Here is a 14,052-nt window from a genome sequence, read left to right as displayed (position 1 = left end):
GTCTGGATAGATAAACCATCAGAAGAAAAGTCTGAGGGCAACCCTTTTCCAGGTCCCAAAGAATGACAGTTGCTGTTTGATGTTCTGTGTTTCCACTTTCAGGTGCCACCACGTCCCAGAGACAATGGATGTTTCCCATGTACTGCCTTTGTTGAGGAATAACTTTGGATACCCCTGGAACTGTTGTTGGGGGGGGGGGGGGGGGATACCCCGTGAACATTGTTTTATGGCCTTAGTAGTACTGGACCTTTTGATCCTGATGTCCATGTTAAGCAGAGGATTTTTGTTTTGAGTCCGTGCCATGAGTAGGTGCTAGATTTCAGACCAGTACCTTATTGCCACTTGTTGATGTCCTCCCTCGGCATGAACTAACTAGATGGAGGTAACCAACCTATTCTGCTTGATTAGTGCAAGCTGAACATCTTGGTTTTGCCTTGAGCCAAAGAATCCTGGAGCTTTTCTTCTCCTCCGACCTCAATTAGTTGAGCCGGCACTGATAGAAAAGTTTTGTGCATTAATTTTTAGGTTTTAACTACGAAAAACACAAGCTTTCTCTTGGCAGCTGATCATTTGTAGCCAGCACAGACTTAAAGAAGGCTGTGGGTGTTCCCTTTACTCATGATTCAGTGGCTTTCTTGTCTAGCTCAGTTTGCTGTTCCTGATTAGATGGCCGCCTTCCCTAGGGCCATGCAAGATTGACATAGTAAGAAACATTTTCCTTCTGACCCAAACAACTTGTCGCCTTTTTCTACGTGTTTGCTTCTAAGTTTCTAAAACATACGGGTCAGCCCAGTATTCCCCAGGAAGCTGTGCATCTATTCTTCAAACAGATATTGGTTCCTTTGGCATCACTTCAACAAAAATTCTTAACATCCATGGGTAATCACAACCGAGAGGCCACATCAACAAACTTAGACTGGAACACCACCTGAAGTGGAGCCTTTCTGAATTGCGGAATGGTTAAAAGCTTTTCCCCTGCCATTCCAGTTGCATTGAATCTTGCCTTTTCAATAAAGCTTGTCTCCTAAAAATATTTTCTGATACCTTTAGTAGAGGGTGCTACTTTTACTTTTTGACCTAATGAAAATCCCATGTTATGTTTTAGGATAAAGGGTCGAAATGTCACTACCCCTGTTCTTGTCTTCTTTTAATTGTATACATATGAAGCCTTGGGAAATGATGAAGTCTGTGATCTCATGAATATCTTTTGCTACTGCTAAAATGAAGCTATGTATCCTTTTTTTTTTTTTGCTGTGCACAGTTCACATGCTCTGCGGCGTCACTTCACTTGGAGCACCTGAAACAGTTTTGGATAAACTATATTGCATGTATATTTATGTGAAAAATTAATGGATGTTTTATGAAAATTTGAATTGTTCGTTGTGGTTATCTAACTGTATCTGTATTATTCGATTATATTAGGGTGCGCTTTGTCTGGCCCACAGGAATGTTAAGTGTTGTTGAGTGGCACTGTTTGTTCTTGCATTGCTCCTAAGACCGAGCAATATCTGCCTCGGAATATAAGACTCAGCTGGAATTCACTTCACTCAAGAAAAACGTGTTTATCACTGGGTTGAGCCAGCTTCCCTTCTGGGCAAATGGTCTCTGTTGCAGGGACACCAGTGGTTCAAAGATTGTCTCTTCCTCTGCAATTGGAGTTTCTTGGGGCTGGGCAGAGTGCCTTACCCAGCTGGGATCTTCGGGTGGGTGGTAGGGTCTGAGGGCAATGGGGCTAAGTGTTAGGCCGGTGGGCACGTGGGCAGGGTTTTAGGACATATAGTGGCATTGCATGTGGCCCTGGGTGCCATTTTGGTTAGCAGGCACACCAACTGGTTAGGAACACTTTGTATTTTCCATTCCATCAGTTTTGTGAATACAGACAGTTAAAATGTCCTTGAGTGAGAGCATTAGGCAGGCCTTGCTCACGCTGGAGCAAGGAGGTGGGCCGGTTTGCTGTTGCCAGGGGCTCTGCAGCGAGCCCCATGATACGAGGCCGCGTAGGAGGTCCACGGGGGGGGGGTACCAGGGCTGTGCTGACCTGCTCTCCCCTCCTTCCCCCGAAGCTCAAGCAAAAGCCTTTGGGGAAAACTGTAGGTGTGAGGTGGGACATGGCAGTGTTGAGCGCAGCAGGCCGTCCTTTATAGGCCAAACAGCTCGGCAAGTCGGGCGGCTCCCCAGTCAAGTCATGCCTCAGTGTGCATTTGAGGCAAGCGGGGTGGCGGGAGGCTTCAGCGCGCACTCACTGGAGCCCGTTAATGAGGCCCGGAGGCTCCGGCCATTAGGTGTGGGTGAGGTATCGCCTGTGTTTTTGCGAGACAAGTGGCAGCATTGATTGGGCAGAGGCAGAGCGAGTAGCTGGCATGCATTGAGCGCTTACCTGCTGCGCCCCTTGTGCCTGACAGGCCAGAGAGTGTGGTGACTCCTCTTGGCCATTGGGCGGCAGTGCTTATGACGTAGGGGTGAGGTTTCTGATTCACAAGGCCTACCGTTGGACTTGTCTACTTAGTGTTGGCAGGCACTGACTGAGGAGAGATGGGGGGGGTGGCGAGGCGAGGTGAGAGGCAGCGTGAGGAGCCCGTGCAGGGCTCAGGTAGAGGATAGCACTGGAGCGGGGGGGGGGGCAGGCCTGGCTCACCTTAGGGGGAATTAATCAGCTTTGCAGGACATGGAGGGAGTCTATGGGCTTAGGAACAGCTTTGGGGACCCTGGTGAGCAGGAACTGTTAACTAATGCAGCGGGGTTGGGAACGTTTTTGTTGGCCAGGTGAGGGAGTTGATGGTAGCTCCTGGAAGCAGGCAAGGGGGGCGGGGGGTGGGTGGGTGAGCAGGGAACACATCCTGCCAGTGGGGTTGGGGAGAGGATACCAGTTGGGAGAGTGCTGTGAGGTGAGTATAGCTGTCTGAGACACATCATAGTGAGCCAGGGCAGGTAGGTCAGTGACAGTTTTGCACTGGCCAGGTGAGTGAGGGAGGGTCAGTGGAGGTATCACTACAGCTGGGAAGATCTAGTGGGACCTGGCAGCCCCAGCCCGAAGACAGAGCTTGTGTCTTAGCGGCCGGCTCTGGGACTGCGATGTACCGCATATAAGAGCAGCAAGAATACTGATCTGCATCCGCCCTACCTGAACAGAATTCCTATAGAGAACTTTATAATGAATAATTTGGAGATGGTGGTGTGGGTGATGGTGAAGTGCCTGGAACGAGTGGGGTTATATCAAAAAAACAAGGGAGACCCTACTTGCAGGGAAAAAGGGCATACAATATATTTAGAAAACAGTGATTCTTGTGGACAATGGCAAAATATTCAATAATATGTAGGCACAATGGCAAAATAAAACTGAAGTTGAATGTCTAAGGAAAAACGTTATACAGAACACAATAAAGAGACCAAATATTGTTTTGCAAAGAAATAATGTCAGTTTTACAAACATGCAGACTGTGCTCAGTGTCCCATGTGAAAAAAGAACTGACATAACAAGAGTGACACATTTTTGCATAAGATAATGTTTCTTAATTCACAAAACGACCATTTGTTATTATACAATGTCCTACCACAGACTCCTTTTAATTTAGGGAGGTCAGAAATGGTTTGCTATGAATATAGTTAATGAGGTTTCGACCCCCCCCCAAACACTAGGGGGCCTCATCAAGACCATGACAATGAGGGACACCTGAAATGTAATAATGAGAAAATAACACACTGGACGATAATAAATACATTTAGTATTGGTAAAAATAAGCCAGTTATAAGTATACCTGATGACACAATAAGCAAACATGTGCCAGAGTTGGTGGCATGCACACCAAATGAGTGAGAAGGAAGGGTTTACTCATGTAGGACCCAGGCAGGTGTCTGGAGGGGAAGACGTGAGCTGCTGTAGGAGCACTATGCATATTAACCAAGATACAGGGAGAATGACCCCGGACTCACCCAGGAAAAGGAGGCCTCATCCTGATGGAGAGCAATAGGGCTCAGTAAGCTCGAAAGGTATTGTGTTCTATATGTTTCTCCTTCGACATTCTATTTCAGTTTTATTTTGCCATTGTGCCTACATATTATTAAATATTTTCGCATCGTCCAGAAGAATCACTGGTATGAGTGGGGCCATAGTGTTGCTGATTGTGAGGATGAGCTGGAGTTTGTCTACGAGGATGAACTAGAAAAAGGGGACATTGCGGAGGATGAGGGGCGGGAAAGTAGCGGGTGTGCGGCGACTCATGATGTGCACCATGTGTGCATTGACTTTAGCCAGAGGGGGAGCATTTGGTGTTTTAGAGAAGTCATTGTCTGTTTTGGCATCTACGAGGGCAGTGTCAATTCGAACTGAGGCGAGGCCAGCATCAGGACAGACGGCTTTAGTGCAGGCCCTGACCTTGACGCTGGGTAAGAAGCCTTGCGAGCATTGTGGGAGTAATGAGGTGAGGGTTCAGTTCATTGGGGTTGAGCTAAGGATCAAATAGATTCCGAGCTTCTCTTATCTATGGGTAAGTATGTGCAGGACCAGGGCACGAGGCGGTGGTTAGTGAAAAGGAAATGGCAAGTGAGAACGTGCAGGCGACTGAACTGGAGACTGGGGACAAGGATGAAGAGAATGGTGTTGGGGACAAGAAGGATAGCAAGGAGATTAAACGTGGAATACTCTCCGTATATGGGGACCGTTAAGCCTCTGGTGGCTCATTTAATGCTGGCAAGGAAGGAGAGCATTTGGAAGGGGGGGGGGGGTACACGGAGATTTTAAAGTAGTTGCATAGGAAGATATGGGAGAAAGAGGGATCAAAGGAAGAGGAGTATGAGTTGTCCCGCCGGCCTACGTGCCGGTTAACATTGGTTATTGTAGCGTATATTGCAAAAAAAATCCGGAATGGTGCGAGGCATTGTTCAAGTACCCTGATGTCATGTGGAAGGCTCAAATTACATATGGGGGTTGGGCCTGGGTGCGATATGATGAGTAGTTCTGGGCCAGGTTGGCGAGTGATGCAGATATCTAGCTGTCGCTCAATACGGAGCTGTTCCTTCAGACCATGACACCCAAATGGTCAGCCCCATCTACGTAAACAGCGAGTGGGTGGCCGGCGTTAAGTCCTTTCGAGGCCGTCCAACCCAGGCAGCAGTGAGTGCAGCAGGGAGAGGAGGCGGTAAACGGAGGAGCATGCTGGTTATATGTTATCTCACAACAAGGTCAATCGGAGGAATTATTACCACAACCGGTACCACTCCATTATATCAAACTCACAAAAAGTACCGTAATGGAATTCATTAGAGATGAAATTCAAAGTGTACATGGACAACACCTAAAACGTGTATAAAAAGCATTTAGTTTTAAAGACGAGAACCCTCACTCACCATAAAGGTGACATGCTTCATCATTGGATCCTCTCTTACACACAGTGTCCGCAAGGTACACTGTGTGGGCTACAACTCTCCCTTTGGAGAGGAGCTTGAGGTGTTCTACACTCTAATGTGAATTGTGAATGAGGGGCAGAGTGCAAAATAATATCAAAAGTGTGTTAAAAACCATCACAAGCAGGAGAATTTTTTTTTTAATAACTCTCCCTCACGGATGGAATTAAAATAAGTAGTGTGACGATAGGAGCAAGGATACTTCCTATCTGACTAGATCAGGTCAACATGTTTCTGCCAGATGACAAAAATTCATGGCATTCTTCAGGACCATTGTCTTGTCGCTCTGCTTAAAAATGATAAACAAAAACCATACTTATGTTTTGTAGGTGTCGTAAATGACCAACTTCAATTTGGTCTTCTTACTGTAACACATGAAAAACAATCCTTAATTTATCACATTTTCAACTTGTATGAAGTGCCTACTACCAAAGTGTATGTGAAATTTGTGCCAAACAACACCATAGTGAAGCACACACAAATAAATCCTTATTCTCACCAGAAAGCAGATCAATTATCTGCCTATACCTTTCATTGGTCCTTTACTTATAAGCGGGTATCTGAAGGTAAAATACAAATTATTGCACACAGTGAGGTGATCATAGCCTTTAAGGTGAAACTATTACATCAAAAAGGTCATAAAAACAACAATGAGAGGCATTTGACAATATAATGAATCTTTCTTGCTCTCTCTTGGTTAGTGTCGATGGCGTTTCAACCCACTCTGGATGAGGGTCTCTTCAGGACAATTATCTGGGGGCTATTGGTAATCTTGTATCTCCATAGTAAAGACACTGATCGAGTCAGGATAACAGGAAGCACTTAGTCATGTTCAATTGAGCTTGGTCAAGGATCTTTTCAACTTGTGTCCGTTATTATGCTAGCAGCTTAACTTCTAATTGAATAATTCTATTTGAAAAGTAGCGGACGGATGAGACGATTTAAGCGTCTACACAGACCCACTTCATTCGAATCCCGCAAGTCTAATTCTATTTGCGGAGATGGACAAAAGAGACGATTTAAGCGTCTACTAGGACCCACTCAGTCGAATCCCACGAGCTGCAATCTCGTGGGATTCGACTGAGTGGGTCCTGACTCGATCAGTGTCTTTACTATGGAGATACAAGATTACCAATAGCCCCCAGATAATTGTCCTGAAGAGACCCCCCATCCAGAGTGGGTTGAATCGTCGTCGACACTAACCAAGAGAGAGCAAGAAAGATTCATTATATTGTCAAATGCATCTCATTGTTGTTTTTATGACCTTTTTGATTTAATAGTTTCACCTTAAAGGCTATGATCACCTCACTGGGTTCACTTTTTCACTTTTTTCACTTGTGCCTGTAGTATACTGAAAAAAACTGTTTTGTTATAAAATTGTGATCTATGAAATAAATTATATTTACTTCGGCTGAAGTAAATAAATTCTCCAGATTACTTAAGTATTTACTGAATTTCTTACCTTTCAATTGAAATAATTTTCTTTTTATGTTCTTTTTCTTGATTGAATTGGCTATGAGTATAATTTTTACTCCTTATTGATAAATCTGTTAAATCAAATAAGTTCCTTGTGGACATTTTTCTTGCTTAGTGCAAAATACCCAGTTCACAAGGACATATGGGTCGCTCTTGTGTTTGTAATATGGAGGTAAGAGAAGGGCAGATGGATGGTCTGTTTGAGGACTGACCATTGGTCATCCTTCGGTGTTTTGCTGATCGGGGTGGTCCCCAAGAAGGTGCCAGGTGTTTTCTGGTTGATTCAACATTTGTCATGGCAGGAGGGCTTGTCAGTCAATGATTTCATCCCGGGGGCATGCACTTCAGTGCAACATGCCTCAGGAGACACAGTCATACAGCTGGTGAACAGGTATGGCCCAGGCACATTGATGGCAAAATGCGATGTTAAATCAGCTTTTCATTTGCTTCCAGTTCACTCTGATGATTACAAGTTATTGAGCATGCTGTTTGCGGGCCACTTTGTTTTGGTCAAAGCATTGCCAATGGGCTGCTTGATTTTTTTTTTTTACTCTATCTTGAAGTTTTTAGTTGCTGTTTGCAGAAGTTGTTTACTTGTGTGGTAGGGAAGGAGATCATGACGCACTAGCCTGATGATTTTTCTTTGATGGGTGCCCTAGCGTGACTGATTGTCTGAAGGGTTTGTTGTTGTTTCAAGAGTTGATGAAGGATGTTTGGGTCCCATTGTCACAGAAGAAGACGGTAGGGTTGGTGCAGGTGATTGCGTTTTGTGGGCACTGAACTGGAACCACAGGTTGCTGCAGGACAAGAAGTGGAAGTGTTTGGACAGGATGTTGGCGAAGCTGAAGGTGAAAGATATTCAAGTACTCCTAGGCCATCTCAAATTCGCAGGGCAGTGGGCAGGCAGAACTTTGCGCTTGGGGCTGTCGCTGGCAGGGACATCACTCCCAAACCACAGGGGTTGCCTCGAGGATTCGGTGATGGAGCAGTTGCAAGTTTGGAGAGTGTTTTTGAGTGAATACAATGTGATTTCCATGGCTGGACTGGGGTAGCAGGTGGAGTTGGCCGGTCAAACTGTTCTCGGAGGCAGCGGGCGGTCACAGTTTCTGCATTTTCTGGCTAGGTCCGTGGTGTACAGAGAAGTGGCCAGAAGAGTGAAAGAACGGGGAACGGAGCATAGCTTTCCTGGAGGAGGCTATGTGGGCTTCTATCCTGGTCCAACGAGAGGAAGGCAGCGATGCCAGTTCATTTGTGGTCCGTGGGTGAGATTGGATGATGCAGATTATCATCTGTTTCTTATCAGAGTCTACCCGCAGAGCATACAGGCTCTCATGGGAGGAATTCTTGCAGTCTGGGGTGGTGTGACGGAGTGGCGTCGAGGGAGTAGTGTCCTGAAGAATCGAAGTGGAACATTCATTATGTCTTGGATTGAGAAAGGTTTGTTGGCTATCACCATAGCTGGTAATTTAGCAGGGGTAGCTTTCCATGTTAGCTGTTATGGGGTATGAGCCATGGGCAGGGGCAGATTTTTTAAGGGATGGCCAAGGTAGCGGGGCAATGGGAAAGAGTTCAGTGCCCGGTAACGCTTGGCCTTTTGAAGGAGATGATACTTATGCTACAGCACATTTGCAGGGATGATTTTGGTGATCATGGTGTGGTTGTTCTTTGGGGTTTTTCGGGTCATAGAGGTTGTCTGTTCAAAGGCCAAGAAGTGAGGGTTCGACAGGAGGATGTAAGATTGGATCCCGCCGTGTTGCAAATATGGCTTCCCAAGTCCAAGACAGACCGGTCAGGCAGCGACAAGTGTATTGTTTAGGGCTTACCCAGATGCGTTGGTCTGCCTATGTGCATTGTAGATGGCGTTGCTGAGGCAAGGTGCGGTTACCGGTGAAACTTTTAGGCACGTGGATGGGGCCATGTTTATGGCATCACATGTGTTCTGGGTGTTGAGAAAGGCTTTGAGTGTGCTTGGGATACCAGGCTCGAGTTTGGTACGCATTCACTCCGGATTGGGATGGCGATGTAGGCAGAGCGCAGGGGGTGGACGGCAGCAGAGATCTAGCATGTGGGAACATGAAGGTCAGATTCTTACCAGCGCTATTTGAGATTAGGATGTGTTTTTCGGGATTTACAATAATGTTGCTGCTTTTCATCCTAAGTTGCATTGCAGGCCCAGGGAGAGGAAATTATAGAGGTGTGGATATTTGGTCATTCCTTTGTAAATGGGCTGCCTGGCATGTGGAAACCAGGAGAGGTGGAAAACAGCTTGGATTTCTCAACAAAGTGGTTCGGCTGAAGTGGTTTGACTAGGGGGCATGCACTGGTATGAGTTATTGCCTAAGTTAAATTTGTAGATGAACGGATGCCCCTACCCAGACGTGTTGCTCCTGCATTTGGGCGAGAATGGCTTAGTGCAGTTGAAAGGACTAGCACTCTTGTAAAGTATCAAGACTGACTTGCAGGAGATCAAAGGTTTATGGGCTCGTACCACCATATTGTGGACTGAGTTCTTACTGAGGAGAGCATGGAGAGGGGAGATAAAACCAGGTGCCACTGACAGGGCAAGACAGAAAGGGAACAGGAAGCTCAAAGTTTTGCAGAGCTGAAGGATTGTTTTTTCTGTAACATGTGGACATAAAATATAGAACAATGGAGTTTTTTCCTGTCAATGGGGTGCACCTCTTGATTTTTGGGGTAGAGTATTTTCAACAGACGGGGAGGGGGGGGGCAGAAATATTCTGGAGGTTTTTCTGCGCGCAGTTAATTACACAAGTAGAAAGTTATTGCACCAAATGTCGGTCATGTTGAGACCCACTTGAGAAGGGTGCAATAAGAAGGCAACAATGATGCACGCCTGATAGTTGGATGCAGGGAGCTTGAGTGAGGAGAGTAGTGTTTGGGCTTTTGGTTTTGTTAAAAGTGTTACTTAGGTGACGGGGGAGTAGGATGAATAGGTATTTCGATGTATAGTGAGGCTGGGTTTTGATGGTTAAATGTAAGGTATAGTATAAGGTTTATGCATTTACGGCTTGAGCACGTTTCATTAAAGCTGCCTTTTTTCACACTATTTAATTGTCTGTTGGATGCATCATCCCAACCGATGGGGGTTGTGGGTGGGGAGAATGCCCTACGTCCCTGGAATTTTCGGACAGGTGTAAGGGTCCGAGGGTAAAGGGGCTGAGCGATTGGCTGGTGGGCACGTGGGTGGGGTTGTAGGACATATAGTAGAATTGCATGTGGCCCTGGGAATGGGTACCATTTTAGTTTATGGGCACACCGACAGGTTAAGAACGGTTTGTCTTTTCCCCACCCACCCTCCCTAGTTTCAGATTTTTGGGGGGTTGGTGGTTAACTTGGGTTTTTTTACCTTTTGGGGTGGATTTTGGTGGGTTACTGGTGGATTTTGCAGGTTTTTGGTGGACCAGGTGCACAAGGATAGTTTAAATTATTGCTAGTCGTTTATGATAAGCAGGTGCTTTGGCTGAGGATACTTGGGGTGGGGGGGAGTTTCTAAATACAATAAGAAGTCAATAGTGGTGTATATTACCATGGTTGGATGTGGGGAGTTTAACCAGGGAGAGTTGTGATTGGGCTTTTGGTTTTGCGCAGGTTTACTTAAGGGAGGGGGGAGGAGGATAGATAGTTATTAAGATGTATAGTGAGGCCGAGTTTTGATGGTTAGTATGTAAGGTGTAGCACCAAGGTTTATGTATTTAAGGCTAATGCACGTGTTTAATTAAAGCAGCCTTTTCCACACTACCTCGTTGTCTGTTATTCTTGGATGCGCCTTCCCGCTCAAATTACAGAGGATCAGGTATTTCAATGTAGACGTCAATAAGGACATTAGCATGTTCTGGTTATGGCACCGCCCCTCATGTAGCACGATCCAGTGAAAATCTACCTCCTGGTACCTCACTGTAGGTGAAGTTTATCATTCAATACTTTAATTCTGTTAAAATGCGTTGCAGTTTTGTAACATTGATTGATTAGTGTATTCATTCGTTTTGGGAGTTTTTCACCGCGCTCCATGCCCTCGCTCTTGATCCTTCACAGAAACTGCCTTTACTCGAGAACGTCCTTCCAGCAGACCGCTTTTCATTATGTGTGTTTTTTGTGTGTATTTTTCATTTTCAGTCTGAGCTGTTTCCCGACCAGTTCCACGGAGGAAGAACATTCTACAACGAAGCAATTATGTCTTCTAAGAAAATACCTCAGGTATCTTTAAGCAGTGATTGTGTGCAGTGCGACATGTTTGTGTTTAAATTTGGTTTCATACAGTTGGAAAAATCCATTTCCTTTTCAAAGAAAATTAAAGGTTGTTTTTTACAAAATGTACTGACTTTTTGAGACATTCTTTATTATTTTCAAGCATTATTTGCATACCCTTTGTTCAGGTCTTGTTCTCTACCCGCGAGCTTTCAGCCACCTTATCCCAGGTTCCTATTTTGAGTTTATTTTTTCTATAGCGCTGCTCTACCTTTGTAGGAGTTAGTGTGCTTTACCAGTAACATCTGTTTTTATGATTTAACAATTGGCCGGTCGTTCATTTATTAAATTGGCATTGTCCTCCCAAAATATAATTGAATGTGTACATTTACGTTCGTAACCTAGAATGGGACAAATAATTACCTCTTGGAGTAGCTTCTTTTCAAATGTTGATGCGGTTCTATCTTCAGTATGGGTGGTCCTGCAGTCTCCGCCTTCCTTGGATGTGTCAGTAATGTCAGAGCCCTGTGCATCACGGCCTTTCACCTGGCAGATGGTGGTAGCGTGGCTAGTTCAGAGAAGGGCTTGTTATCTGCACTTCTCTGAGGTGGGTTGAATTTGAGCGCTCCAAGATCCAGAAGTGTCCGCTTATACTGAACTCTATGCATAGATTGGAAACATTGGACTCATCATGGACTGTGCCGAGTGTGTTATTGGAGGTCAGAGCCGGATATTGTGTGTTGTGTTGCCTAATCTAACCAATGCAGATGGTATAAGGTACTACCACCCCTGACCATTACATCGCCTCCACTAACCTCATTGTGAGACATTATATTGTTTTAGGTGAGTTAGCAGCAGGTAAGGGATATTTAATTTGAATACAGTTAGTGGAAGTTTATGAACTGCATTAAAAGAAGAAAAAGCTGTTGGAGGGAACAACTTTTCACAAAGCCAATAGATCTGGCATTAATGTGTTAAAACGTGCTGCACAAGCCAGAAAGGCAGACTTTCTGGAATGTTCCACTAATTTTAATTGTTTGATAAGAAGACTCCATTGCCTTTGATACAGCCCTGCTTAAGTTTCTATTTTAAATGGTTGGATTGCTAAGGAGCCTTAATTACAGTCCTCCTTTAGTTTATTTATAATGGATCGAAAGTAAGGACTACAGTGATGACTCTCTTTCTACCTTGGGAAGTTTTTTCATTGAAACAAAAGGAGGAACGTAATAAAGGCAAGCAAGCCTTCAGTAGAGCCCGTCTTCCTTCGTATGAATCCAAAGTAATGAAATACTTTGTCGCGGCTAGACATATGAGAAGCATCCAGGAGGTACGAGAGTGGGTGTTGGATAAGGTTGGGTGAGGGTGGAATGGAGATATTAGAGGGTGTAACCAATCAATTAAGAGGGAGATGGAAGGAGACGTGATCCATTCACCTTCCAGTTACTAGTTTGTCATCAAAAGAGAAAGGATCACTTGTAACTGTTATCCAGGGTTTAGTAGTTTCTCAACTGTTCCTTAAAAAACCCTCATTCACGTTTTTTAGATGGTTCGTGTGGCGGTATATCTTGATTCTCCGCCTAAATAACGTGACAGCATCATCATTGGGTTTAATATTATGCTTCCTCCACCCGGAGGGAACCACTGGATATTCGCAGTAGTGATCAGAGATAAAAATTTTTGGAAAAAGTGCTCGTGTGTTGTGAATACAATGTGATTAAAAGGAAATATTCCCTCATGCTACCTGGACTCTCGTTTTTATTATTGTCTGGTGCATGGGAAAAGAATAAAAAGAGAAAGTTGTGCAGAACGGACTTTAAGTGCGTCCACTGTACAATCAGTCTAAAGGATGGGTCGACATGTTTCAGCTCCTCATTAGCCACGTAGGGTCAGGTGAGCTTTCTTCAGGACCTTAGGGTGTTCGTGTTTGAAAGGGGTATTTGTCCCCTATCTAGATGAGGAGTTCAGACATAGATTCGCTGAGCTCCTAATGAGAGGTTATTACCTTTTAGCCCTCCGCTTTGGGGCTTCAAAGGAAAGATGCAGCGCAGTTGAGTGAGATTCCGCTCTGCACGACTTGTGTTGACGCTGTCTTCCTGTTTGCTGCAGGAAGACAGCGTCAGCACAAGTCGTGCAGAGTTTAACTGCGCTGCATCTTTCCTTTGAAGCCCCAAAGCAGAGCGCTTAAAGGTAATAACCTCTCATTAGGAGCTCAGATAATCTATGTCTGAACTCCTCATCTAGATAGGGGGCAAATACCCCTTTCAAACACGAACACCCTAAGGTCCTGAAGAAAGCTCACCTGACCCTACGGGGCTAATGAGGAGCTGAAACATGTCGACCCATCCTTTAGACTGATTGTACAGTGGACGCACTTAAAGTCCGTTCTGCACAACTTTCTCTTTTTATTCTTTTCCCATGCACCAGACAATAATAAAAACGAGAGTCCTGGTAGCATGAGGGAATATCCCTTTTAATCACATTGTATTCACAACACACAAGCACTTTTTCCCAAAAATGTTATCTCTGATCACTACTGCGAATATCCAGTGGTTCCCTCCGGGTGGAGGATGCATAATATTAAACCCAGTGATGATGCTGTCACGTTATTTAGGCGGAGAATCAAGATATACCGCCACACAAACCATCTAAAAAACGTGAATGAGGGTTTTTTAAGGAACAGTTGAGAAACTACTAAACCCTGGATAAGTTACAAGGGATCCTTTCTCTTTTGAGGACAAAGATATTAGAGGGTGACCAGGTGAAGGAACAATTAATGTGCACAAAATAGATTGATTTATTAAGAAATTAGATACATTAAGAAATGAGAGAGATGCAGGAGGAAGAGGCTTAAGGGAATAGGGGCATACAGTCCAATAAAGATGGGGCAGGAGGGTACAGAAGGTAAACCAGGAGGATGCCAGCAAAAAGCGACAGTGAGCTACAGTTGTCAAGTAGTACCTCCTGCAGTTC

The 14,052-nt window shown here is 44.8% G+C and overlaps 1 protein-coding gene across 1 annotated transcript in view; it reads left to right on the top strand.

The window, feature by feature from the left end:
* Positions 1-14,052, top strand: part of LOC146834773 (methylcrotonoyl-CoA carboxylase beta chain, mitochondrial-like) — a 341,939-nt gene that overhangs the window by 113,587 nt on the left and 214,300 nt on the right. Inside the window, exon 4 of the mRNA XM_085602299.1 lies at positions 11,011-11,091. Within this exon, the coding sequence (XP_085458425.1) occupies positions 11,011-11,091 (81 nt within the window). The remainder of the gene's footprint in view (positions 1-11,010; positions 11,092-14,052) is intronic.

Source organism: Triturus cristatus, chromosome 4_2 (genome assembly GCF_964204655.1).
Source record: "Triturus cristatus chromosome 4_2, aTriCri1.1, whole genome shotgun sequence".
Classification (NCBI taxonomy): Eukaryota; Metazoa; Chordata; class Amphibia; order Caudata; family Salamandridae; genus Triturus; species Triturus cristatus.
The sequence above is the reverse complement of the archived record's forward strand: the minus strand, read 5'-3'. Positions and strand labels throughout refer to the sequence as shown.